At 38.2% G+C, this 27,701-nt stretch overlaps 1 protein-coding gene across 1 annotated transcript in view; it reads left to right on the forward strand.

Moving 5' to 3' along the window:
- yl (Putative vitellogenin receptor yl) overlaps window positions 1-27,701 on the forward strand; it is a 74,953-nt gene that overhangs the window by 35,756 nt on the left and 11,496 nt on the right. Inside the window, exons 16-31 of the mRNA XM_068346970.1 lie at window positions 455-604; window positions 1,026-1,136; window positions 3,211-3,349; window positions 6,095-6,231; window positions 7,110-7,313; window positions 10,680-10,821; window positions 11,129-11,254; window positions 13,382-13,581; window positions 14,688-14,822; window positions 15,647-15,724; window positions 17,294-17,420; window positions 19,215-19,319; window positions 20,316-20,425; window positions 21,845-21,958; window positions 22,633-22,751; window positions 25,780-25,906. Coding sequence (XP_068203071.1) covers window positions 455-604; window positions 1,026-1,136; window positions 3,211-3,349; window positions 6,095-6,231; window positions 7,110-7,313; window positions 10,680-10,821; window positions 11,129-11,254; window positions 13,382-13,581; window positions 14,688-14,822; window positions 15,647-15,724; window positions 17,294-17,420; window positions 19,215-19,319; window positions 20,316-20,425; window positions 21,845-21,958; window positions 22,633-22,751; window positions 25,780-25,906 — 2,124 coding nt within the window. The remainder of the gene's footprint in view (window positions 1-454; window positions 605-1,025; window positions 1,137-3,210; window positions 3,350-6,094; window positions 6,232-7,109; window positions 7,314-10,679; window positions 10,822-11,128; window positions 11,255-13,381; window positions 13,582-14,687; window positions 14,823-15,646; window positions 15,725-17,293; window positions 17,421-19,214; window positions 19,320-20,315; window positions 20,426-21,844; window positions 21,959-22,632; window positions 22,752-25,779; window positions 25,907-27,701) is intronic.

Below are 27,701 nucleotides of genomic sequence, written 5' to 3' on the forward strand. Positions count from 1 at the left end.
AGAAATATTAAGAATTAAAATAATTTAAACTGCAACATCAAAACCTATTTTATATTTAAGATTCTTTTCAGCCTGTTAATTATAAAACATTCAAATGTTTAAACTTTTGAAGTACTGATTTATTCTCTTAGTAACCAATTAGCAAGATCATTCCACAACATTCACAGCTGGAATAAAACTTCTAGAATACAGGTAGTATTGAGCCTCATGATGGAGCGGACCTTATTAGAATAGACTGCATGCCTAATTTTACGAACAGGATGGAACTGTCTGGGAAGATCTGAATGTGAAGGTTGATAAATTATGAAAAATCTTGTAACATGCATAACGAACTATGGTGTAAGGTGCATATCAAGGAAAAGTTATCACATAGAACTTAAGTGCACTTTAACTCTACAATAAAAGCTTGCCATAACAGCAAAACCTTACTATAACTTTTTTTTTTTTATTCCAGCCAAAGCTCACGTGGCATTCCCATTCGTATCGGACGGAGACAAATTTTACATGCTGTTTAACCCTGAGATGGGAACGATGAGGATAGAGAGGGAACTGTCGCACCTGAGGGTCGAGAGGGTTGGCGATTTTGTGTACGACCCGAGGCAGAGTGAGTAAGGTTGCGTTTTCACGTTTTTCAACTAGGGTATTTCGAGATGGCAAGAAGTGGAAGCTAGATACTCTCGGGTATGGTAGTGTTAACTCTTCTATTCATAAATATTTGGAAGATTTCAAAATGAATGTTAAATATGATTTTGATAGCATTGAAATGAAGAGATTCTGCCTTTGATTGCGAAGGGAAATTTTAACCCAATATTTAAAAACTTTAACTGCTTATTATTCAGGTAGTTTTAATCTAGTTTAAAAAGTGATACAGGTAGTTTTAATTAATAACTTTAAGAGTTTTGGTGTGAAGTACGTAATTGTAGAATTTGATAATGGAAATTCCTGAGTTATGGGTATGACCCATCTAATACGTTAACAGTACTAGAGAACTTAATTTATATAATCCCACGGTTATATACAAACAGGGTCTGTGATCGTAAGCGACGTCTTCAAGAAGAATTTGCTGAGAGTCCCCTTGGAGAGCGGCCGTGTGCATCACATCATGGATAACGTGGTTGCCGTCGGAGTCTCGTTTGGTGAGTGTTAAGTAGAACTGGCTATATAGCTCCTTATTTTTGAAGATTTCTTAAGAGATGTAGATATCAACTTTGGAAACTGCATTCCGTCAAGGTTCTCGGTTTACAAACATTCGGGGAGACCAACCCAAATCCATCTAAGAATAAGAAAGATAAGGTAAAGAATCACTGTCGTGAAACTTTTATCAAATACAGTAAGCAAAACTAAATTTGTAATAACCTGATTTCAATTTAGTATGAAAATGATTTGTTGACTTTGTAGCTGAAAATCATAGGCATGGTAATCAGGTTAGGCTTAATCTTGGGCAAAATTATATCAAAATCTGACTTAAAGCTTCTTGGAGAAGGACCTGTAACCTGGATAGGGTTAGTGTCGCCAACGTATTTAGGCGTGATAAGGTCTAGGTTGAACCTGGCTTGCATGGATGAGTATTGCAAAGATGAGCATTAAAAATACACTTTGCTTTAATCCCTATTCTTGTTCTGGATAAAAAAGCCTTTCAAAGAATGGTGAAGACGTCTGAAATATTAAAAACAAATATAATTAAAACTTAAAATAAAGTTGAACAAACATACATACCATATATACATAGGGACACAATGTAATGAAGAAAGTGTACACTTTTTTTGCCAAATATTTCTAATTTTTGCCAAAAGATGTCAAACTCGCTGAAAGTGGGAATTGGAAGAACTGGATTGAAAGTGCTTTTTATACTATAGTATGTAAGACTACTGACCCCCAGAAGGTTTACTGTATTTGGCATGTGTTAGGTTTAAGTCTGGAGGCCAAACAAGAAGTGGTCATCCATCATAATTCTTCTTCCCCACCTCTATCCCGACACAAATGAGTCTTTCCCCGATGCGCCCTCTCCAATGACTTCAAGGGCATCCTTCATGTCGCCCTTCCCCCCGCCTCTCCGTGCCGCCCCTTCCCCCCGCCTCTCCGTGCCGCCCCTTCCCCCGCCTCTCCGTGCCGCCCCTTCCCCCGCCTCTCCGTGCCGCCCCTTCCCCCCGCCTCTCCGTGCCGCCCCTTCCCCCCGCCTCTCCGTGCCGCCCCTTCCCCCCGCCTCTCCGTGCCGCCCCTTCCCCCCGCCTCTCCGTGCCGCCCCTTCCCCCCGCCTCTCCGTGCCGCCCCTTCCCCCCGCCTCTCCGTGCCGCCCCTTCCCCCCACCTCTCCATGCCGCCCCTTCCCCCCGCCTCTCCGTGCCGCCCCTTCCCCCCGCCTCTCCGTGCCGCCCCTTCCCCCCGCCTCTCCGTGCCGCCCCTTCCCCCCGCCTCTCCGTGCCGCCCTTAGTGGGCTGCCATAATTGGTCTTGAACAAATAAGGCAATGGGAAATTTGAGTATCTTGCTCACAGGTTCAAGAAAAGTGCGAGGCCCTGAAAATTGGGTGGATATTATCCAATGACTATATTAGATCTCTAAAGAACTCTCGTAAAGTTGTGACTGGGTCTCACAGCCTTGACAAAACGCCGAAATTACACAAGGGTTACGTTAATCCAACTTCTGGGATGTTGTGCCAAGAGGTTAAGAGAAATATTAAAGCTTCACAAGTAGATGGTTTGGACATAAGGGGGTTAAATGGATGTTTGAGTTAAGGTAGACTAGTTTGAAGCAACTGCGATTAGAAATGAATTATCCTATATATATAATTATCATGTTTTAAATTTTTGATGAATCTTGCATATATTTGGATCTACCTTTGCTATTTTGTTCCATTTTTAAATTGACAATTTCAAAGCGTGACATGTAATTTAGTTTGATGAATATGTATGAACTATATTGGATTTCAATTTGATTTTTTATCAATGTTAAAAGTTCAAGCTTGCAGAAAGAATTGTAATACTGTAAAATTACTTAGGTAATCTTAAGTTAATTAAGCCTGCATAGGTTCAGTATGGAATGGTTTATGCTAAATCCTTGATGCGTTCTTTAAGCACATTACAGTACAGTGAAGTCTTTTTGGTATAATTACACTCTGGTTCAGAGATATGTATTGTACTAGTCAAGGACGTTCACTAAGTTACCATTTTCAGAACTAAAGTTTGTAATGAATTTTAATATTTTTCCCACAGACTGGCTACGCAACAACGTGTATTGGGTCGATGGGGAGAAGAAGGTTGTAGAGGTCATTTCCGGTGCAGGGTATCACCGCAACGTACTCGCAAGCGGGTATCATAACCCTACAGATATTACGGTTGCGCCGTTACAAGGGTGAGTTACTGGGGCAGCTTTAATGTCAAGATTTCTCCATACATGTTGTTGTCACCTATTTGAAACTGCCCTGCATGGTGATATGCTATACACATGTTCAAGAACCTCCCAAGCTCAATCATATCTTGTATTGTCTGCAACTTCCCCATCCTTGTGAGCTAATGACTGGTTTGGGGAAGCCCATAGATACCTACAGTGTCTTCAGCAGCCGTTGTCTGACCCTCCTGTTCCTAGCTTAGATGGAGAGGGGGCTTTGACATTGATGACGTGGTCAATCTCTGGGACATAGTCACTGTCCCTTGCCTCTGTTTGTGAGCGGCTTTTTAACTTAGGTGGGGCACACGGCTCGTGCATTGGCTGCCCTTCTAAGACTGGGATGTGATCATTCCCATCTGTGAGTAAAAGTTGTGTATAGTCAGTCTCTATGGCTTTCTGTCCCTTGCCTCTGCCATTTATAAGCTGCTGTTAAACATGGGTGGGACTTGGGTGCTTGCATTGCCAGCCCTTCTAGGACTGGGTTGTAATCATTCCCATAAGTGAGTGAAAATTATTCTTGGAAGGGATAAAAAGCATGCTGGAGTGCCACAGGGAGGCAGACTAGCAGGATGATTTGAGTGGAATGCAACCTGAAACTCTAACGTTTACTGACCAGGAGGGAGGTTGGAGGTGAAATCTTGGAGGGGTGCTGGTTGTCGCACTTTATTGCGCGTAAAACCAGACACGCATTCGGTCGTGGAGATATTTTTCTTGTTGGAGATCTTTACTGGCCAAGAGCCAGAGAATTGGGTGTACAATGAATCTTTTGGCTTTTTAACCTATAACATGAAGTAGTGTGCGCTCTAATCTTTAAATTATCTGATTTTAATCTTAATTGGTTTTTGTTGTTGCAGTTCCTTTCCCCTAACTGCTCTTTTAGACTGTTTTATGGTGCCGCTCTATTCCAGCTTTAATTATTGCATCTTGCGGTCCAACCTCATATCTTGTAAAATTAACCCTTTTACCCCCAAGGGACGTACTGGTACGTTTCACAAAAGCCATCCCTTTACCCCCATGGACGTACCGGTACATTCTTGCAAAAAAAAAATGCTATAAAATTTTTTTGTTCATATTTTTGACAAATTTTTGAGAAAATTCAGGCATTTTCCAAGAGAATGAGACCAATCTGACCTCTGACAAAAATTAAGGCTTTTAGAGCAATTTAGAAAAATTATACTGCATAATGTGCTGGGAAAAAAATAACCCCCTGGGGGTTAAGGGTTGGAAATTTCCAAATAGCTTGGGGGTAAAATGGTTAAGATTACCAGGCTTTCAAAAAGTAACTAGTTTGTACAATATTACCTTGCAGGTCCCAAGCCTTGTGACCCAAATTCATTGATCCAATCATTTAACTGTTCCGAGGAAATTAGAGCCATTTTGTTGCAAGAGATTACTTGTGAAGTTAATGTTTTAGGATTAAATCTGAAGAATTATTTTAATAGTTGTGTTGCCTTTGTTAGAATACATTTTGCAGAGGGTGTGTTTTTTAACCACCCACCTGTCTTTAATTTGTTTTTGTTTGTGGGCAACTTCACACAAGCTACTGTTCAAATTTTAACCAAAAATTGTAATGTGTAACTTTTTGAATGGAGTAAATCTAAGTTAATTTCTTTAAGTGCTGCTGCATACTCTATCATAATGTTTAGTAAATTCAAAATTTGTTAATTTTTTGTGAACAATGTACTGTAATGCAAAAACTACAGAACCCATTTCGAGAAACCTGTTGGACACAACTTATGACCCAAGGACAAATCCCGTAGATTTTAATGAAAATATATCAAAGTACACAGCGCAGTAAAGAAACTATAAGATGGCTTGGTGTGGCAAAGGCTTGTTCAATACAAAGTGACACTCTAGTTACTGATAGGTTGAGATGTTAGAGGCCACAAAAACAAAAAAGGAAATTTTTTATGGCATAGTAAACTGCTAGAAATATTTCTGTAGAAGATAAGTCTAAATGAAGTTGCTCCTTCCGGTAACAGGAATATCAGAACTATATTACTTTTAAAGATAATCATTTTGAGAAAAGGCATTAGATTTCATACTTGGAAGCAAGCTGCTGTGGTATTTGTATCTAACCAGATAATCCTTTTTTTCCCATAGGGTTTGTAAAAATGCTGGACAAAACTACTCTAGATTCATTCCTTGCTAATATGTTTAATATATAATGGACTTTTGGTGTTCTACACTGGGTGGTACAAAGCTGTATACATAGCTGAAATTGTCAAAAATGAGAAACTGTGACCTGGGTATTAAGTGAAGTGCTTGTCATTTTCCAAATGTTCTTTGCATTGCTGTCTGACCACCTAGTTTTAAATATTCTGTAATGCTCTACTGCTATATAGTATTTGAATTGGAATCTCTGCATTCAATCTTAGTCTGCTCATGATTGGCAGAGGCAAGAGACAGTGTCAATGCCCTAGAGACTGACCATAATATGCACTCAAATCGAAAAAAGTCCAGGGAAGGCCAGGCAATGGCTGAAAATGTCTCGGCAAGTTGACCTGTAGGCCCCCACATAGCTCGCAAGGAGGGTTAGCTTAGAGACAATGCAGAAAATGTACCCTATCGGGGGGGATTGCCAATAGACCATAGGCGACCACAACCTCTAGTTGCGGTCATCCAAGTACCGCTCCATAAATTGACAAGTTAGTAGTTTTGCTACAGTTACAAAGGACTTCAATAACTGCAAGTCTTCCTTACCTACAGGTTCTTCTTTGTGACTGATGCAGGATTGGTGCCTTTCATACAAAGGTGTGGCTTGGAGGGCATGAACTGCAAGAATGTCGTAACGGAGAATCTATACAGGCCATCTTCAATAGTAATGGACAAGGACCCAGAAATGCGTGAGTATCTTAGTTTTCGGCCCGATTTGTCTCGGTTGAGCAGTTGACTCTGTTTGTTAGAATTTCATTGTTTCTCAGGGGGCATTATTTTTTTTTTGTCTATAAAGAGTGCTTCCTTAAGACATTCAAAGACTTCCATGATAAAGTGTTTGAAGTAACAAAATCTTAATTTTACTTCTCCCCTTTACAATTACGAAGGAAGTTGTAAGTGACCTTTGAAGACTTTATGGAAAAATGTAAATGGTTTGTTTTATTTGCGGTGATACCCTGTTGAATCTTTCCTTATGACACTGTCTAATTTACCCTTAAAGACCCCATGTAGACTATAACTTCCATCTATTTAAGTCTGTCGGTATTTTGAACCTTGTTGGTATCTTTATTTCCATTAAATTTTTAGGTAGTTTTGTTTTTCACCAGACATAACTTTTACACTTGGTTTAACTCTATATAGATAGTTCGGTTATGCTATGTGGATAATGAGACATCGGAACATAGGTTTTTTTTCACTTAATTACTAGAAGGTTCGTGAATACAATGTGTACAGCAGATACTCTCGGGCGAGTACCTTATCTAATGATCGCTCGAATGGTACAGACCAACCCTCTGCAAGGAAGATGCAATCTTGCTCTATCAACTTGCTGAATTGTTAGGTTTTGTGGAATTCATCCACTATGATGGAAATACTGTCACACACAATCTTATGATTCTAGGGAAACCTCACTTATAACAGTTCAGTGATCACGCCCTCCAGTTTGACACTCTTAGTACTCTTTGGAGTTCTTAAAGCGCTCTATATAAAAGTTTGCATACAAGGATTAGGACATATGCGATGAGAGACCACTCTAGTATGACTATATGAACTAAATTTCTTTTAACAGAGAGGATCTACTGGTGTGACACGGAGATGGGAGTCATTGAAACTGCTGCCACGGACGGTACGAGGCGGGCGCTCCTCCAGTCTCGCTTGCACTCTCCAATTTCCATCATGGTGTCAAAGGACTACCTGATGTGGACGCTGGAAGCCAGAGATAATCTGTACATCGCGTCGAAGAAGACCAACGACACCAGGGCTTTTAGCTTGAGTGAGTTTTAAGATTTAGTAATTATAATAGATCGGTGTTCGATAACCAACGTATTAAAACTTATGGCAGAGTGTATATTCCCTATATAATTCAAATGTCTAGTTATATATGTAAATGTATGTTTTACCTGTCTTGCATGGCAGCATTGCCAAACTTATAACCCGAGTGGCATCTCCCTGTACCTCGGGTAGGGGGTAAAGATTGTAGTCATACCCCGGTGAAAGGGGGTACCCTGACACTTGCACGTGGAAACCACTATCTTCCGCAAATTGGCTAATTGCTGGATTGTAGTTGGGAAAGGAGTTGTGGAGAAAGTCTAATCTGTGTGCACTTGAATATTTGTGTAATTTTTGACACTTCTGGTACAGAAGTTCCTCATCTTAAACTCGTTAGGTTCCTAGAAGCTTTATGCATTTCAGTTTCTTAAATTTTGCTGTAGGGTAGGCTTACGCTGACTATCAAGCCAATTCCAGCGGGAAAAATAAACGTAGTTTGCTGTATTAGGTTATATATCACGACTTTAATTACAGTATTTCTTTATCCTATTATAGTACACAAACTTTTCGTACAATCTCAGGGTTAATGTCTGTTGGATTTGTTTATATCCTAATGATAGTAAGTCTGTTTGTACGTCGAGGAACTTCTACTAAAGTACTATAATACAATAGTTGGGGCCAGCTGCACCGCAAGAGACTGCACCGCAGAGACTGCACCTCTTGCAGCGTAGCGTGGACTAGAAGCTCCTTGCTGTTTCCTTCCCCCCGCCAGCTGAATTCACACTCCAGTCACCATTACCTATTAATGTTCTTGCTGTATGCTATGCATACGGTATGTTAGGATTTGTGTGGAAGCAATTTAAATTCTATATAACCAAAGGTAATTAGTCATAACTTAAAAGTATCATTTGGAAATTGTTTGACTATAGGATGGCCATTAGCTTGATTTTTGTCTATTATCTAATAAGTTATCTATTCAAAAAGGGCTAAAAACAGTGCTGGCAAGCTGAGTGCTTAAACAGTACTTGGTCTCTCAATTATTCTAGTGTCATAAACAACTACAAAGTCTTAAGATTCTAAAATCATTTACAGTACAAAATAAGAATATCCTATCACTGAGGTAATTTATATAGGATTCAATAGACATGTGCCACAACTGTCAAAAAAAACTTAATCTCACCTGAAATATTTGAATAATTTAGGTGCCCTTTTTGATTTACACATTTTATACATACATACATATACCAAGGCACTTCCCCCAATTTTGGGGGGTAGCCGACACCAACAAAAGAAACAAAACAAAAAAGGGGACCTCTACTCTCTACATTCCTCCAGCCTAACAAGGGACTCAGAGTTCAGTTGGTACTGCTAGAGTGCCACAGCCCACTCTCTACATTCCTCCAGCCTAACAAGGGACTCAGAGTTCAGTTGGTACTGCTAGAGTGCCACAGCCCACCCTCCCACATTATCCACCACAGAGGAATCTTCATAATGCTTAATCCCCTACTGCTGCTATCTCCGCGGTCATCCAAGGCATCGGAGGCAGCAGCAGGGCCTACCGGAACTGCGTCACAATCGCTTGCCCTTCATTCCTATTTCTAGCACGCTCTCTTGCCTCTCACATCTATCCTCCTATCACCCAGAGCTTCCTTCACTCCATTTTATATAGATACATAAAGCTATGGACCTCACCGGTGGGTCTTCTAGCCACACATCCGTCAAATATAATTCACCCCTCTTCTCCCTTATTTCTTAAATCTACAAATTTTCAGTGATCATTAATATTACTTAAATCTATAAATCTGCACGTAACTTTTAAATCTATTTTCTGAACATTAGTCGGTTTAGGTGGTTATTGCCTTCAGAAAAATTGAAGACTTTGCAATGGGTGTGTTTACCTTTGGCATAGTTTGTGAAATTTCACTAAAACTAGTGTAAAAGATAGTCATGTTGGGCATGATCCAAGGATGAATCTGTAACACTTTTGATAAAGTACATAAAGGTTAAAAGTATGCTGCAGTACTTTGAAAATAATAGGTTGAGTAAATGGCAATTTTTTTTTTCTTTGTGAACAGTAAGCCAAAAACTACAGAACCAATTTTAACTAAACTTGGACATTTGGTGTATGACTAAAACTCAAATCTATTAGATTTTGAAGTTATAAATCTAATATACTGTGGAGTTGAGGACAAAATAAACATGCTTGGTGTGGCTTAGACTTGCTTCGAGTTTTAAGTTTTTATTGTAAATTAGTAATGGATTTCTCTACATACTGTACTTCCAGAGATAGCTGTGCGCTATGTTTTGGCGGGCTGTGGAGACTCCAAGTTTAGCCTTGCCTAAAGTAATTGATTAAACTGCTTGTTTGCCTAGAGTTGAGTAATGCCAACAGACACCTCAGCTCGTGCACTTTAGACGGCATCCCATCTGCATCCTCTATTTGGCCTTTTCCCATTGTACTTTTATCTTCGATATCGAGATAGATTTCTCTGTAGGCTTGTGATAATGCAGCCAATATGGTTTTGGAAAGAATCTGAAATGCTACTGGCATTGGACCTATCATGAGTAATTGCAGAAGGTGGGGCTGTGGTAAAGTTAATCTTTGTGTATTGATCATTGATTTTTATTGTACTAGACACCTGAGCTACTGCAAATCATGGCTAAATATTAAAGTAGGATATGCATGCACGTACAGCAAAGATTTAACCCTGCCAACCCCCTCCCCCTTTCCTAACTAAACCATATACAGTTCTGGCAATATGTACGAGGTTGTGGTTTGGCTTGCCTCTTTGGGTACCACTCGCCTGGGTAAGACTACTCCCTCTTCCACTCAAGGGACAGGGAGACATGTCATATGGAAATGCTGCAAAATGACAGTTAATATAAATTGTGTGTTTATATAGCCAGACACTGCTCCTAGTTATAGATTTTACCATTTTTTATACCAAATTTATTGGATATAATTTAGCCCTTTAATTGAAGGGGGCATCTATTATATTCTATAAATATTTTATATTCCTAATGAATGCATAGCTTGTAAAAGGACTTTGCATACAGCACAGATGTGCCAGTGTGTCATATGATAGCCTAAGAAAGTTTTGGAATTGGTTGATTAAGTTCAGGTTTTATTGTTGTGCTCTACAAGGAGCACTGAGCATATCTTTTGATATACAGTAAAGGGTTATTCAAAAGGAGCAAAAAAGCTTTGTCTTAATCTGATCTGATATATTGGGTTATTTGTAAGCTCCACTTAATCTATATTGGCATTACTGTTGTCGTTGTCATCACTATATCAGTACTTGAGAAACTATCATTTCATGGTGGATGTGTAAATTATTTTTTGGCGTTTTGACTACTTTCATTTTTTTAGAACTGGATACAGCCGATTATGGCGTGCGGGTGCTGAAGCTGGCGGACGTAGGTTGGGAGGTCCCGGTGAATGTCAGCCTTGCTTTCTGCCAACAAGGGAACGGTGGATGCAGCCATCTTTGTCTCGGGAACAACACTCACACGCAGGAAAGTCTTTTTTTAAGATTTTCGATGGGTAATCTTTATAATAAGTCTCCCTTTATCTTTATCTTCCTTTGTCTGTCTTTTGCCTTGATTGTTTTTCCCCCTTTGTCTCTACAACTTTGTCTAGTGATAAGACATCTCTACAATTTTATCCATCTAATGACTAGTTTCAAATTAGATTTAGAAAATGGTGGATAGTTTGTAACTATTTTTAAATATTATTGTTGAAATGTTAACAATTTCTTAATAAATTCTAATTTCTCATTGTATGTATCCTGTCCAGGGATTAATTTGCAACTTGAACTTCCAGGTATGCTCGTGCAGCCTCGGTTACCAGCTGATGCCAGATGGCAAGCTCTGTAGCACTCTAGATTGTCCAAAGAACTTCTTCTCCTGCCACACTACCGGGGAGTGTGTGTTGAGTAGCTGGAAGTGAGTAAGCACTTTCTTTAGCCGCATAGACTCTATGGACACATTCTTAAGGTGGTGTCTGGAAAAGATTTATTTGTGAGATTGTAGGAAGTAGGTTAGCCAGGGCACCAGCCCCCTGTTTTGATACCACTAGAGTTATTGGGTCCTTTGACTGGCCAGACAGTAGTACAGGATATTGGATCCTTCTCTTGGTTATGGTTCACTTTCCTGTTGCTTACACCTGACAACACTTGAGATTACAAAAAATCCTTCTTGCTCAAAGGGTTAACTACTGCACTGTAAATTGTAACATTGTTCTCAAGTCTTGGGTTGTGCCATAGCCTCTCTTATGGTCTTTCACTGTCTTTGGGTAAAGGTCTCTTGTCTGGGGGGTACACTGGAGCATGCTGTTTTATCTTAATTTCTCTTCCTCTTGTTTTTAAAGTTTGTATAGTTTATATTTAAAAGATGTATTTTAATGTTACTCTTCTTAGAATATTTCATTTGTTAATTTAGTCTCTTGTAGTTTATTTCCTTTCCTCGCTGGGTATTTAGCTTTGAGCCCTTGGTCTTAAAGCGCATTGTTTTTCCAACTAGGGTTGTAGCTTAGCAAATAATCTCCTTTCTGGCTCTTGAAAAAGTATGTTAAACGGTTCCTGGAAGTGATGGGGCATTTTTTGTTGTTAACCAGAGAAATTTGTTTATCAGTTTTGTAAATCCTGATTAATTGTAGTTTTTCATGAAACTTCCTGGTAGAGGGGCAATATAATAATTGCAGCTCTCATTATGAACTGTAATAATTACTAAATATTACTCTGCTCTTGCCCCCGCAGTTTGCACTATTCTATCAACTACAGGTGGTAGGATGGTCATAGCACCAGCCACCCGATGATAATACTAATAGTGTTATGGGTCCCGATGATAATACTAAGTGTTATGGGGTCCTTTGACTGGCCAGATAGTGCTGGATCCTTCTCTCCAGTTACGGTTCATTTTCTCCTTGCCTACACATACACCGAATAATCTGGCCTATTCTTTACATATTCTCCTGTCCTCGTACATCTGACAACACTTAGATAACCAAACAATTCTTCTTAACCCAAGGGGTTAACTACTGCACTGAAATTGTTCAGTGGCCACTTTCCTCTTGGTAAAGGTAGAAGAGACACTTTAGCTATGGTAATCCACTCTTCTAGGAGAAGGACACTCCAAACTTAAACCATTTTTCTCTAGTCTAGGGTAGTGCCATAGCCTCTGTACCATGGTCTTCCACTCTCTTGGGTTAGTTCTCTTGCATGAGGGTGCACTTGTGCACACTACTCTCATTTCTCTTCCACTCTGTGGATAGTTTTTATAATTTGTATAGGCAATTTTTTTGTTTCTGGTCTTTAACCCTTTTACCCCCAAAGCATGTACTGGTACGTTTCACAAAACTCATCCCTTTACCCCCGATGGACGTACTGGTATGTCCTTGCAAAAAAATGCTATTTAAAATTTTTTTTGCATAATTTTGATTTTTTGAGGCATTTTCTAAGAGATGAGACCAACTTGACTTCTCTATGACAAAAATTAAGGCTGTTAGAGCAATTTAAAAAAATATATATACTGCAAAATGTGCTTGAAATAAAAATAACCCCTGGGGGTTAAGGGTTGGAAATTTCCAAATACCCTGCGGGTAAAAGGGTTAATAATTCATATTTACTGTTTCCTTTCTTTGCTAGGCTATTTTCCCTGTTGCGGGACCTGGGCTTATAGCCGCCTGCTTTTCCAACTAAGTTTGTAGCTTAGTAAGTAATAATAATAATAATCAGCTGCCCAATCTTGACTCCTGGCACCTGCAGCATTTGATAAGGGTCAAGGCCAATCAAATTTAATGATCCAAAACTGAACCAGTGTGATAATAATAAATGCTGATAAAGGATTTTCATGATCCCAAACTGAACCAGTGTGATAATAAATGCTGATAAAGGAATTTCATGATCCAAAACTGAACCAGTGTGATAATAATAAATGCTGATAAAGGAATTTCATGATCCAAAACTGAACCAGTGTGATAATAATAAATGCTGTTAAATTAACTTTGATCCAAAACTGAATCTGTATGACTATAACGAAGGATAATTTTTTTTACGATCGAAAACTAAACAGGTGTGACGGCACTCCCGATTGCAGCGACAGATCGGACGAGCTAAACTGCACGCAACAGCAGAAGCCCTGCAGTTCGGATCAGTTCCGTTGCTCCTCCGGAAACTGCATCAGCAAAGCCTGGGTTTGCGACGGCAACAACGACTGCTTCGATGGATCGGACGAGAAACTGCCAGACTGTCAGAACAAGACTTGCCGAGCAAGTAAGTTGCCAAGAGTTATTTAAAATCTATGATGACCTTTTTCTCTAGGATTTCTAGATAGCCAAAGTAGTGTTAGTTTTAGTGAAGTTATGTAGTGGCTAACTAGTGGTTTTTTATCTGTTTTCCCAATGGAAAAAGTTTTTCTGGGCTCAGACCCGTGCCGCCCAGTGAAATAGCTCCTTTTACATCATTTCTCAGGTAAAAACTGCTATAAATTTACCAGAGAAAAATTTGTGTAGGAATGCTAGGTTGAACCCAGCTCGCTCACCTTAATAAGGTGTCTGTATACTACTGGGGCGTGAATTAATCACAACCTGAGGCCTCGCAACCTTTAGATATCTCCTTTCAATATCCCCGAACAGCGAGGTGCCATTCAACATCCTACTACTACTAGTAATCCCACACCAGTGACGTCACTCCTTTTTATAGCGCGCTTTTTTAGCCTTATTTTGCCATAGTGTGTGAATTTCGCTGATTTTTTCCGGATTTACCACAAGATGTCTGACTCCACTGTCACTCCATCTAAATTAAGTACCAGATCTGAGTTTTGAGATTTTGGATGGGGCCTTGCCCTTTTTGCTTGTATTATAACTGTTTTATTTTTCACGACTTTAATGGCGCTCGGCTCCCTTCTATCTCGTTTCGTTAACGCTTTTCAATGAGTCCTCCATACTGATTGTTTTAATTAGTGTGTTTTTATTCTGTTTTCCCAATGGAAAAAGTTTAATTACTTTTTACTGGAAAATCAATGTGCTGTATTCAGCGATTAGGTTTTATTAGTCCGTATTCTCTAGGCAAGTTCTGACTTAAAAGTTCTGACTACTGCTGAGTTCGTATGTATATAGTAAGGAAATTTTCTGGAATATGGGAGAATACTGGGACAAAGTGTCGAGGCCTTGACAAGATTGGAGTAAGATTTCAAGTACAAGTGAAGTTTCATTTCTGGATTATGCAAAAAGAATAATTTATAGGATAATTAGAATATTTTTTAGAAAATAAATTAAATCCTAATCTGTTAGATTTATATTCTTTCTAGAATATAGAACTAAATGCTAATTGGTGTTCGATTTTTTATGAAATCTGTAAATTTGTATGTGTAATTTCAGACTATTATGCCTGCAAGAGCGGGCAGTGCGTCCCGGGGATGTGGAGATGTGACGGCTTCAAAGAATGCGAAGACGGTTCAGACGAGGATGACTGCCCAGAGAATTGCGGAGAACACAAATTCACTTGCAATGATGGTAAGGAGTCTTAGTTTGTAGGATTGATACAAAGTTTGGAACTGGGGAACTTTCAGTAGTTCGTTTGGCCAGGCATAAACTTTATTATTATTTAAATGGTATTCTTTATTGGGAAGATTGTTTATTTTGGTCTGATGGCCTGATTGGTAATGTCTCTGCCTGGTGTTTGCCAGTCGGGGGTTCGAGTCCCGCTCAGACTCGTTAGTGCCATTAATGTCTGCAACTTGACCATCCTTGTAAGCTAAGGTTGGGGGGTTTGGGGGAGCCTATAGGTCTATCTGCAGAGTCATCGGCAGCCACTGCCTGGCCCTACCTGGTCCTAGCTTGGATGGAGAAGAGGCTTGGGCGCTGATCATGTAATATATGGTCAGTCTCTAGGGCATTATCCTAATTGCTAGGGCAATGTCACTGTCCCTTGCCTCTGCCATTCACGAGACATGTAAACCTTTAAAGCCTGATATAAAATATGAAGCTAGTATTATGAATTAAGATGAATGATTTGGTGTAACCTTGCCAGGAATGAAGTAGATTGGGAAACAAAAATAGGCTTGATAATTCCTTAGGGTAAGCTAAGGATATGGCAGTCTTAAGGGAATTCCAAAAAGGATATGGCTCCTAGGTTAGATGGTGGTTCTTGTTATTTTTTATTTTTTTCCCAAAGGGTTTTTTCAATCGTAACTTTTGAAAATCAATTAACTACGAAGGTTCCCAATATTGATCCACGTAAGATGCTGTAACCCCTTAACATTCGCAGTAACGAGGTATTGCAGTGTGCGTGCATGTGTATGTTGATGATTTTTATTAGCCCTGCTTTCTCTCCACAGGGTCATGTATCCCAGATGTGTGGCACTGTGACAATGGGGAGGACTGCAGGGATGGCAGCGACGAGTGGAACTGCACAGGTAAAGTAAACTTAAAGTACTGTTGTAGGAAAGTCCCTTTGTATCTCTATAACTTTGTGCAGGTTATGAATTTGGTGTGGACTGGAGCGGAGGTATCAATAGTATGTGATGAATGCAAATAGACTAAAAGTAAACATCTATAGCTCATTAATAAGACCAGAGTTAACGTATGGATTGGGAATGTGTGTCAGACTTAAAGAGAACAGGTAAGAATGCCGAGGTGGATTTTGGGAATATTACTGTTTGAAAGATTGGAAAATTGACATGAGAATAATGGCAGGTGTAGTAAAGAATGGCAGGTCTAGTAAAGGTTAGAAGTTATACGTCTTGACATGTGTGGTCATGTGTTGAAGATGGATGGTGGGGAGGAGTGAGGAGAGCTTAGGTGGAACCTGTCAAGGGGAGGAGATTGAGGAAGGCAGAGAATTAACGAGTAAGGTGAAGGATGATATGGAGAGAAGTTTGATGGAAGAGGCGGCCTTTGATAGAAGGCATTGGAGAGGGCACGTCAGATCCCTTAATTTTGTGATAACGGCGGGAAAGAAGTTTTATGAATTTCCCTGTCCGTTTCCAAGGTAGATCTTAATTGGACAAACGAGGCCTGGGAAGTATCCCGACTTTGTTCCCCAATTGCCACCTGGTTACAGTGAAGTCAATTGGCTCAAATTTCAAGATCTATAAGAGCGAGGCATTCTTTGTATAGTTCTGTAATGCCAATGCAATAAGTATTATCCTTTATTTAAAGTCAAACTAAGTCTTAATTTTTAATTTGTTCCAACAGAGACTTTCCTCTAACTTCTCTCTTAGGAGGTACCTGAAATTTATATTAGATAGACAATTCTAGTTGCCAACATGGGAAAAGTAACTTTGACCTTATTTAAAACAAAGTTCATATAATTGCACACTTTTCTCTCTATACTTAAGATTGAGATTTTAAATTCTTAAAAAAATTGACATTTATTTTTTCTACTCTGGAATTAGATATTCTAATTTTTTTCAATATTCTTTGTGGTATATATGAAACCCTAATTTTGCTGAACAGAAGCCTTGTGATCTTAACTTATTTAGGTTTTAAGAGAAGACCTTCTAGCATCTGACCCAAAAGAAATCACTTTAGCTAAAGACCAATTTTAGTGCTGTATAATCAAACTATGAAGTCTCTCTTTAAGATTTATATAAATATTTAAAGATCTTAGAATTAGTCTGTGACCTGAAAAATAGTAAATTGACTTTACCTCGTCCAATAGTTTTTTTCACCAGTTTTTTTTTTTTTCTCCCACAATTTTAATCGTGGAGTGATGAAACTTGCAAGATTTAACTTGTGTAAAAAGGTTGGAAATTATCAAATTTGGAAGGTCAGTGTCCAAGGTCAAGGTCACGGTCTTGCAAAATGACCAATTCACGTAATCAGCCATAAGTTTGGTCATCGTTGTCACAGACTTCAAACTTGGTTCATATTTGTATGAAAATCCATGCCAATTAATAAATGTAAATGTTAAGGTCATGAAATAAGCTGCCACAGCAGAGGTCTGCACTCTGCCCCTCTATAATTTTAACTGTGTGTTCCAGGCAAAGTAACGACTACCACAGTGTCTGGTTTGACGGACAGCAGTAAAAAATGGACGTGCGATGATGATAAAATAACCTGCGAAGTACTAGATGGTGATGACCCAGTTTGCGTTGAAGAAAGCAGCAGGTAAGTCGTTATAATTTTTTTATGAAGCCACATTTGCCTGGTAAAATTCACACCATGCAAGATGTCAAAAAGTGGTGGCTTGTCTAAAGCGGGGTTTACTGTCAAACAGTTTGTCGAAACTGCGTGTCTGACGTTACGAAGAGGTTCAGTCGGCCACAAATGCACAAGGTTTGTGGACAATGAAGCCCCGCCCTTAAGTCAAGCGCGAACACACACTCTTCATTGTTGGACGAACTTGTTTAACAATCAAATGCCCGTTCACCGTTCGAATATCGCTATAAACACTTCTGTCGAACCTGCCCAAGATAGTTGTGGAATAGTTTTGTTCCTGAAATACAGTGGAAAGTTTCACCTTACTCTTAACACTAAAGGAATTTAGATTAAGCCTATAGTTGTGGATTGAATTGGTGGAACTTGTAAATTTAACTCTGAATATTTTTTATATTGAACAGGCTGACAGAAGTCTCTAGTTTCTCTCTAGTATATTTAAAAAAGATCTATTCTTAGGTTACTGACCTAGATGCTTTTAATTGTTCTGTACTTATAGTTTTGAGTTTCATCAATGGGTCATTTTCCCTGTTTGACCCCTTTGGCTTATAGCATCCTGTTTTTCCAGGAGGGGTTGTAGCTTAGCTACTAATAACCATAATAACTTTCTAAGGACTTAAACTAAATACTATAATAGTACTGTATATAAGAAAATATTAGTATTCAGTGATTCTTTTAAATCCTGAGTTCCCTCTTCCTACAACTTAATGTATTGTATACAGCGATGAACCAATGGCGAGTGATGTTAGCTATAACAGACAAGCAATGACCGAACTGTGGTTATTAATTTTTGTTCGGAAATTAAGGTTAAACTGAAATTTCACTAATCTAGTAATCTTAATTCTATCCACAATTTAATAGTTTAAAAAAGCCTAATTTCATTTATTGCAATCATGGTTTAAAGAAGCAGCAATCTTTTGGTGGACAGTCACTCAGTATTGTATGTTCTTTAGTAAACCCAACTTTGTTCCAGAACAAATTTAATTGTAGTAGAATCTTGAAGTGTTAACTGGCCATTTTTTTATGAATAAATTATGCTAAACTAATTCTTAAAGGACATAACTAGATATTAATCTAAGTACTGGGGATTGCATCATTGAAAAATTACAGTACTTTATAAAAGCAGAATACAAAGAAGTCCCAAGACTTTAGTAGGTAACTTAGTCTTTGTAGAAACCAATCCACACGATGAAAGATAAATGCCATTAAGCTACAAATGCAGTACAGTAATATTAGTGTAAAAATATGCTGCTACAAAGTTTCCTAGAGTACTATATGTTGATGATCATGTTGAGGGGTAGATGGAGATGGTTTGGGTATGCTCTTTCCACTCCGCAAGAGAGTAGTTAACCAAACATTTAACTGGGCTCCACAAGGTACTAGAAGAGTAGACTCGGGCCTACATGGCTGAGGACTATAAAGCGAGAAGTAGACAGTGAATGGAGAAATATTGAATTAAAAGCTCAAGATAAACTGCAGAAATTTTACTAAAAGAGGCCCTTTGCATCAATAGGCGTAGGAGATGATCACAAAAGCCATTTGTAGAAAGCTTTTTGAGTGAATTTTAGATAAAAACTAGTCCTGTTATTGAAAATTGGCTATACTGAATTATTTTAAATTGCTCCTGGTAAAAATTTTTGCTGATTTACATACTGTACCAAGGACAACTGGTTTAGTAAGAACTTGACTCCCCATACCTTCTCTCTCGATAGACAAATTTATTCACTCTTAAATTCCAATTTCTAGGTGTGACGGAACAGAACAATGTCCGTATGGGGATGACGAAAAGGACTGCCTGTGTGCAGATGACCAATTCAAGTGCTTGTACACTGACAGGTGTATTCCCAGACGGTGAGTAATATGGAAAATCTTGTCTTGCATAGCAATTTGAAGATATATCTGCAATTGCAAAACTCAAAATTTTTGAAAGTGTGGATGCTGAAGGTTCAGCTAGTCTTAATTTTCCACTTAAATTTAGAGTAACATAAACAGCTCATTTTAATATTCTACTTTAGAATAACAAACAGCTCATGATAGCCGAAACCTTTTTAATCTCGCTCCGTTTTTGCCTAGTTCCCCCGCAAGGCATCTTCGGCATGTTCCGCGGGGCAGCTTTGGAATGCTCCCTCCGTGTTGGTCTGTGCTGAACAGTGTCCCCCAGTGTAGTCATAAATATGTCAGGGTCACTGCAAACATTTGCATAACTCTTTACAGCTTAAGGGCTTGAGCTTGACCCACGTTTTGACCTTACACTTTCCTTTCAAATCCACTTCTTCCTTCTTGGCATCCAGTTTTAACTTGCATGCAACTGTCCCACCTTCCTAAGTCTTGAATAGGTTCTTATGGATTATCTTAATGTCAGACAATGTAAAATAAAAGGTGAATTTACCTTTTTTCTTGGATTCTATCTTATTTCTCTAACTCACGAGTTTGTTTTTATAGTTTATATATGAAAGATCTGTTAGTGTTTTAAATATTTTGATTGTTCATTTTGTCCCAGTTTGCTTATTTCCTTATTTTAATGTTCCTCACGGGACCATTTTTCCTTGTTGGAGCCCTTGGGCTTATAGCACATACCACTTTTCCAACTAGGGTTGTAATTGTGATAATACTAATTTGTTTGAAATCCTATACTGTAGTACATTGCTATTTTTGCAATAAACATAACCATGATTTCAGTTTTGAAATATGAAATGAAAGTATTATATTGTCTGATTAATTTCCTATGTTACAGTTGGGTTTGCAACCAAATGAAATTATTATATTGTCTGATTAACTTCTTCCTATGTTACAGTTGTTTGTAACCCAATGAAAGTATTATTGTCTGATTAACTTCCTATGTTACAGTTGGGTTTGCAACCAAATAAAAGACTGTAAGGATGGATCGGACGAAGACTGCTCTTTGAACGCTACGACCACAATTGTACCAGACTCGGAGACGACGACTACCAGTGGATGTAAGTGTTAGGTTGTATGGTAGTTTTGATATTTACTTGAGATGTGGAAAGGCGCTTCCCTAAAACACACGTAGTTTTGCAGCCTTTAAATTTATTTCGGTTATTTGCTAAGACAGATCATTTGATATTTGGCACAGTATTTCAATTAATTTATTATGCATGTTGTATAAGATTTTACGTAATTCTGACAATGCTTTACATTCGGGTCCTGCCGGACAGTTCCCCCCTGTTCGTAATACTAGGTATCCAGTTAATTCTAATAGTCAGGCCTTCTCCATCATGAGGCCCAGTACTACACAGTAATCTAGAAGTTTGATTCCAGCTGTGACAAAGTTGTGGAAGGATCTTCCTAATTGGGTATTTGAAACGGTAGAACTTCAAACGTTCGAACTTACAGCAAATGTTTGTTAAACAGGCTGACATAAGTCTTATGGTTTAGACATATCCGTTTTGATGATACTGTTTTTAAAATATTTTATTAATTTTTTTCTGTTAACTTTCCACACTGGGCCTGTTTTTCACTGGAGCCCTTGGGCTTTTAGTATCTCGCTTTTCCAACTAGGGTTGCAGTTTGGCTAGTAATATTGATAATGTTTTAGTGTTCTTGCAATGTCCCCTCTGCCAAAACCTTTGGGGTTTGCGTCTGTATTGTCTCGCACCTAGTCTTGTCTTTCATCTGGCTTGGACCCTGGTTGGGCTGTGCAGTACTCTCCAAATTCATGAATAGAGGGTCTCTTTTTGGGGTTAAAGCCATCAGCACACTTCAAAACTTAATTGCCATGTATTTTTCCTGACGTTGCACTTGCAGTTTAACATTAAACTTTGTCCTGTCCCCCATTTCCTTTCTTAATCTTTGTCCAACCTCCTTTGACTTTAGAATAATGCAGTAACTGCAGGTTGTAACCCCCCCCCCCCCCATTAAGTTGGACGTAGTCGTTTAACGATGATCTTGGCATCTTGGACCCATATTCACGTACAGCCCAATCTCTTCAAAATTTGACGTTAATTTTTAAGGTATTTAGAATTCAAGGTATGGTTTGGGTTTGGAATAGTTTTCATTGAACTGTCTTAATGATTAAGGTATACATAGATTCTAAAACTTATCTAAAATTGTTATTATCGGTTGTCTACTGCTGTCCATTTTTAATCCTAATTTTGGGAATTAATCAAGAACTGAACACCATTAATCAAATGGACACGTTCTATTGAAAAAAAATGTTACAGGCTGCAAATTCCCACCCCACATGTCTGTCCTGTCAGAAGGGTTACGTAAGCAATCTAAGAGAAAATAAAATTACCCGCGAGATCTTGGGACGCTAAGTAGGCCAAGTTTTACTTTTGAAAAATACTATAAATATTCATAATGAAATGGCTATACAGTAGTTTTAATTGGTTAAGTCATTGGTGCAATTGTTTCAGGGCTATGTCAACCAGGGGAACATCCCTGCAAAAACGGACAGTGCATAAAGAGCTCGATGTTGTGCGACGGCTCGTCTGACTGCAACGATGGCTCGGACGAATGGGATCACTGCTGTGAGTGAGGGAGACTGACTTAACTTTTTTTGTGGGTTGGGTGGCGAAAAAACTAAATGTTCAAAGTGTGTGCTGGAATATAACTCTGTAGTTTTACTTGTTAGTAGTCTTGTTTCTTTTTATTTCCTAATATAATGCTATGCAAATGCTAACTTAACATAGGTACTGCCAATAGCCTCTCTACCATGGTCTTTCACGGTCTTCGGGTAGTTCTCTCTTGCCCGGAGGTACACTCTGGAATACCATTCTGTTATTTCTCTTCCTCTATTTTTTTTAAATTATATATTTAATTTGAGATTTTTAATGTTACTGTTCTTAAAACTATTGATTTCTTCTTAGTTTCCTTATTTCCTTTCCTCACTGGGCTATTTTTCCTCTTGGAGCCCTAGTGCTTATAACATTTTACTTTTCCAACTAGGGTTGTTGCTTAGCTAGTAGTAGTAATGATAACATCTCTATCTAAACAGTTAAGTGGTAGAGTTTTACAAGGTTGCACACTTTAAAAATCCCAAATGAGGTTTCAAACGTGTACCTACATATTGCTGCTTAATTCTACGACACAAGATTTGAACTTTGAATTGATTTCTTGATTTTTATTTTTAAAGCTCCCATATTTGATAACCATAAGTGTAATTTAGTTTAATTGAAGTTATACTCCGATTGTTATCTTCCAGTCACCAATTGTCAGAAATACAACGGCGGTTGTCAGCACGAATGCCGCAGCACAGTGGATGCAGTTTACTGTTCTTGCCACAGGGGATATCATCTCGACAGCGACGGCAAATCATGTTTGGTAACTATCCTTAGGAGTTTTTTTGAAAACATCCTCTGCAGGATTAATTGTGGATGGTTCTGTGTAAGGATTATTACTTACATACATTCATATACCAAGGCACTTCCCCCAATTTTGGGGGGTAGCCAACATCAACAAATGAACAAAACAAAAAGGGGACCTCTACTCTCTACGTTCCTCCCAGCCTGACAAGGGACTCAACAGAGTTCAGCTGGTACTGCTAGGGTGCCACAGCCCAACCTCCCACATTATCCACCACAGATGAAGCTTCATAATGCTGAATCCCCTACTGCTGCTACCTCCGCGGTTTAAGGCACCGGAGGAAGTAGCAAGGCCTACCGGAACAGTCGCAATCGCTCTCCATTCATTCCTATTTCTAGCACACACTCTTGCCTCTCACATATATCCTCCTATCAATTGTTATTGCTTACAAACCTTCAAAATCTATCCATATCTACCATGGCACTCCTCAGAATTTTGGTCGTGTAGTCGACAAAAATACTATCAATGGATAATGAATGATTTAATTAAAAATTATAAATTCTAATTTAGTAAGCAAATTAGACTTGCAGTAACGTATTAGATATGAAACTGGGCTGTTGACTTTTGCAGCTGGAAAACTTTGGCATGAGAGTTGAACAGCTTCTTGAAACCTATTGAGTTTTAGATGAGGACCTATATCTAACCCAAATTGCATATGCCTCCCCACCCATCTAAAGTTTGTTGAACCAAAGTCATATTTTTGGTCTTGTAGTACAGTATATTTTACTCCATCCGTGAGAGTATTTATAGATTGATATATGAAAGTTTTAGCTGAATACATTTTTTTATAAGAAAACTTAGATTTCTTTTCAGAAGCATTTAGGAGAGACACTAACTTCAGATTGTATATATATATACTGTATTTGCCAATGTTTTAAGAATGAAGTTATGATATTTATTTAAGATAGCGTTAGTTTAATGAAGTTTTAATGTTCTAATTTTTCGTAATGTAAGTTCTTTGGTAAATTTTCTATTATAAAACTGCCAGTCATTGTTTTCTATATCTTGTACCCCATTAGGGGGTTTGGGGTCCTAGTACTCATGGCTTTCACATAGTGCACTGTTTGAGTGCTCAAAAGTGAATGTGCAGGGCTTTGGTGAATGACCTCCATGGCCCAGTCTCTCAAAATATCACTACTGCTTAAGGCAAGACATGAACACAATAGGCTACGATACTTCTTGACAATAAGCTATCAAGGTATAATCTGCCGTTACTACTTCACTGCTAGACAAGGCCTCGATTATGTTGACAAGGTGTTTTTATAGTCTTTCTATGGCAGTCTATGACTGCAAATTCGCTGCTGGACAAAGGCCTCGGACATATCCCTCTTGCAACTGTTTATGGTTTTTTTTTTTTTTTTTTTTTTTTTTTTTTTTTTTTTTTTATGGTAGTCTATAACTGCGAACTTTCTTAATTTGTCAATCCATCCCTTCTCTCCTTTCTCTGCTGCTCTTACAATCTTAGTATCAATTATTTTTCTTGATGTCCATCTATTATCTGTGACTCATTTTATGTCCTTCCTATGTTAATTTCCTTTTCTTAAATGTTTTATAAAATCCTCTACATTTGTTTTATAATATCCTCTACATTAGTTTGCTTAATTGTCTGTTATTCTAATCATTCTTTCTTGATAGTGGCTGGACCATCTAATTAAACATTCTTTTTATGGACTGTAGGTTAGGCTAACCAAAACTGATAAGAACTCACAAGAAGACTAAAATAAATTTTAATGAATTTATATATAAAATTAGTCCTTAGCATTGTGATGCTAAACCAAAACTAGTTAACGTGAAACTTGCCCAAAAATTCAAGCAAACACGACAGAGGCCATCAGGCACTAAGCCCAACGTCATGCTAGCAGGACACTATGCACTCGAGCTGCCTCTGACCGAATGCTAAAATCAAAAATTAGCATAAACAGTCAAAGAGAGGTAGATACTCAACTTTAGCGAAAGATGAAGACAATTCACAAAAGTAATCTTCAGTTTGCAAAAAAAGCGCCTCCAAAAATCAACCGAACTGTAGCTAGCATCTGCGTTCGAAGGAAGGAGAAGCAGGAACGTTTAGGGGCACTCGAAGGTGATAGGATGTGTAACGGCTCCTCACTTGTCCTACCCCTTAGAGGATTAGATGCAGAAAGGTCTATTCAGGGTGCAGATATCCGTTTATCTTAAAATACGTCCTAGATAAAACACGAAATCTTCGTATCGTCGTTCCGGGGGTTAGAACCCTGTGATACCAGACGTTAATTCTTATAATATCAATCTCGGAAATATTATTCAGTAGAAAGTTGCTGGGGAGAACTTCCATCAGGATGACATGGCTCGAGCCCAAAAATAGAATTTTCATGTCATAATCCCTTTTTTATAGATATAAAAGAAAGAAAATTTAATCTTGTGAATTAAAAGCTTGTTGGGCAAAATAAATTTTATTAAATATATACAGGAAGTGCAAAAAGTACAATTAGGGGTATGTTTTGATCATGGAGAAATAGTCTGATAATAAATTTCCAAACTTAATTTACATTAAAAGCAATTAAGTAATTAAATTAAAAACTTGGACACAGAAATAACAAGATTTTTTTAGTTTAGAATAGAATACCAATTTAAATTTTTAATCAGTGTTACGGTTGTGTAAGGGTAGGAGCGAATAGCTTCTAGAAAACTTTCATAAGCCTGGCTTATTTAGCATTGGCAAATTAGGGGTTTTTTTCTCGCGCGGATTCTCTCATGCTCTTGCTCTCTCCATATGCATACACAATTTGATCTTCAAATATTAAGGCTATTGATTTCTATTTGTAATTTTTAGGTTAATTTTTTTTCAATCTATTTGTTTCAACATTTCATAGAAAAAAAATTATACACAAAAAAAAAATAATGGCAGCCGGTTAATAAAACTAGTTATTCCTAGTTTAAGTTTGGCTCTGTCTTACTGCCCCGAAGTTCATTATAGCTTGGGTTGCTACGATCTTTTTGTGTATTTCAGGATGACGAGGAGTGCGACGTAGAGGAAACTTGTGCGCACCTCTGCATAGAGATGAAGGGATCTTACATGTGTTCCTGTATGGAGGGCTATACCCTGGAACCTGATCGAAGGACTTGCAAGTTGACAAGTAAGTGGTTTTAACCCTAGACGGGCCTTTTTCCAAATTGCGGACATGGATGGTATGGGGGGACCCAACCGGATTAGTGCTATTAGAAGACACTTGTAAACTAGTTCTGCATATACTGTAAAACCATCTTAACAAATGCTGCTAATGAGATTTGATTTTTAAAATAAATTAAGTGACTTGTAAATAACTTGCTTGGTATTGTAGACATAACATTTAAACATTGTTACTTGGCACAACATTTAAACCTTGTTACTTGGCACAACATTTAAACCTTGTTACTTGGCACAACATTTAAACCTTGTTACTTGGCACAACATTTAAACCTTGTTACTTGGCACAACATTTAAACCTTGTTACTTGGCACAACATTTAAACCTTGTTACTTGGCACAACATTTAAACCTTGTTACTTGGCACAACATTTAAACCTTGTTACTTGGCACAACATTTGAAATCTATTCATGCAATTCTGGACATAACATTTAGATAACATTTGTGGAATTCTCAACATAACAGTTAAATAAAATTTGTGGTATTCTGGGCATAACATTTAAATAGCATGTTATTCTGGGCATAATATTTAAATAGCATGTTATTCTGGGCATAATATTTAAATAGCATGTTATTCTGGGCATAATATTTAAATAGCATGTTATTCTGGGCATAATATTTAAATAACATTGTGATTCTCGACATAAAACTTAAACAACCCACATGTTATTGTTAATCTTGACGAAACTTTTAAACCTGTTTAGTATTTCTGGGTCTGAGAAGACCAAATGCTCTTTGCCAGATGTAGGTGCGTTAATATTCCTGAGAGAAATCTCGCCCAATCAAGATTAAAGTACAGCTACTATTAACATAAATTAAGCCTCTACCAGGGTTTTGTTAATCCCAAAAAGAAATTGAGCACACCACTTTGGGTGTTTTTTGGGAGGAGAATTTATGACACATGGGAATATATTGCCAGGGTTTGGAGATTTAAGATTCAATGGAGTAACAATTTCTTGTGACTTGTACGTACATTAGTTTCAATGAAAAGTTTTAAGATTGACAGATTCAAAGAGGGTGAATAAATTTAATGAAATTTTTTTGTAGTGATTGTTGTTTACATTATTTAGGCTGTATTTCTTAAAGTACCCATTATGTCTCCCAATTCTTGAAGCAGAATTAGCGACTCTATCCCCTTATTCTTTGAACTTTGTGAAGTCTTAAGATAAAGATTTTAAATTCTTAAGCGAAACTGCAGAAGATGGCTTGGCGAGACTTGGTAACTCCACAACCTGGTTATTAAACCTTGAAAGGTTATGAAATCAGTGTTGCGTTAAAAGCTTTAGGAGGTAGTTTATATTAGTCAGCCCTTCGCATAAGGTGGATTTGCTCATTGCTTCCAAATTATTTTCTCAAGATTCAATTTCGTATCTTCAGTCTTTGTCCCGATATTTGAGCAAATGCTGGACTGCCAGACGTTTGCATCGAATCACTTTCCCCACTTATTTAATTTCCTCTATTTCCACACTTTAATATTTCGTTTCCTACCTTCGTTTGGACTCCAGTCTCTCTGCTGCTGTACTCTTGAAAGGGTTTCTCCAGGTGTTTTGCCATGAATAACAGGAGGGCTCCAAGGTAAACAAAAGTGAAACAGAGCTTGAGGGAACAGACAATAATGCAGAGATTATGGTGATCACCACTTGAAATAATGGAAGATGATGAAATTAGTATGGCAGCCATAGTAAAGATTGGGGAGAAAGTCAGGACGGAGATGTAGGCACGTGTTGCGTTTTGATGGTGGGTAG

Source organism: Palaemon carinicauda, chromosome 23 (genome assembly GCF_036898095.1).
Source record: "Palaemon carinicauda isolate YSFRI2023 chromosome 23, ASM3689809v2, whole genome shotgun sequence".
NCBI classification, from domain to species: Eukaryota; Metazoa; Arthropoda; class Malacostraca; order Decapoda; family Palaemonidae; genus Palaemon; species Palaemon carinicauda.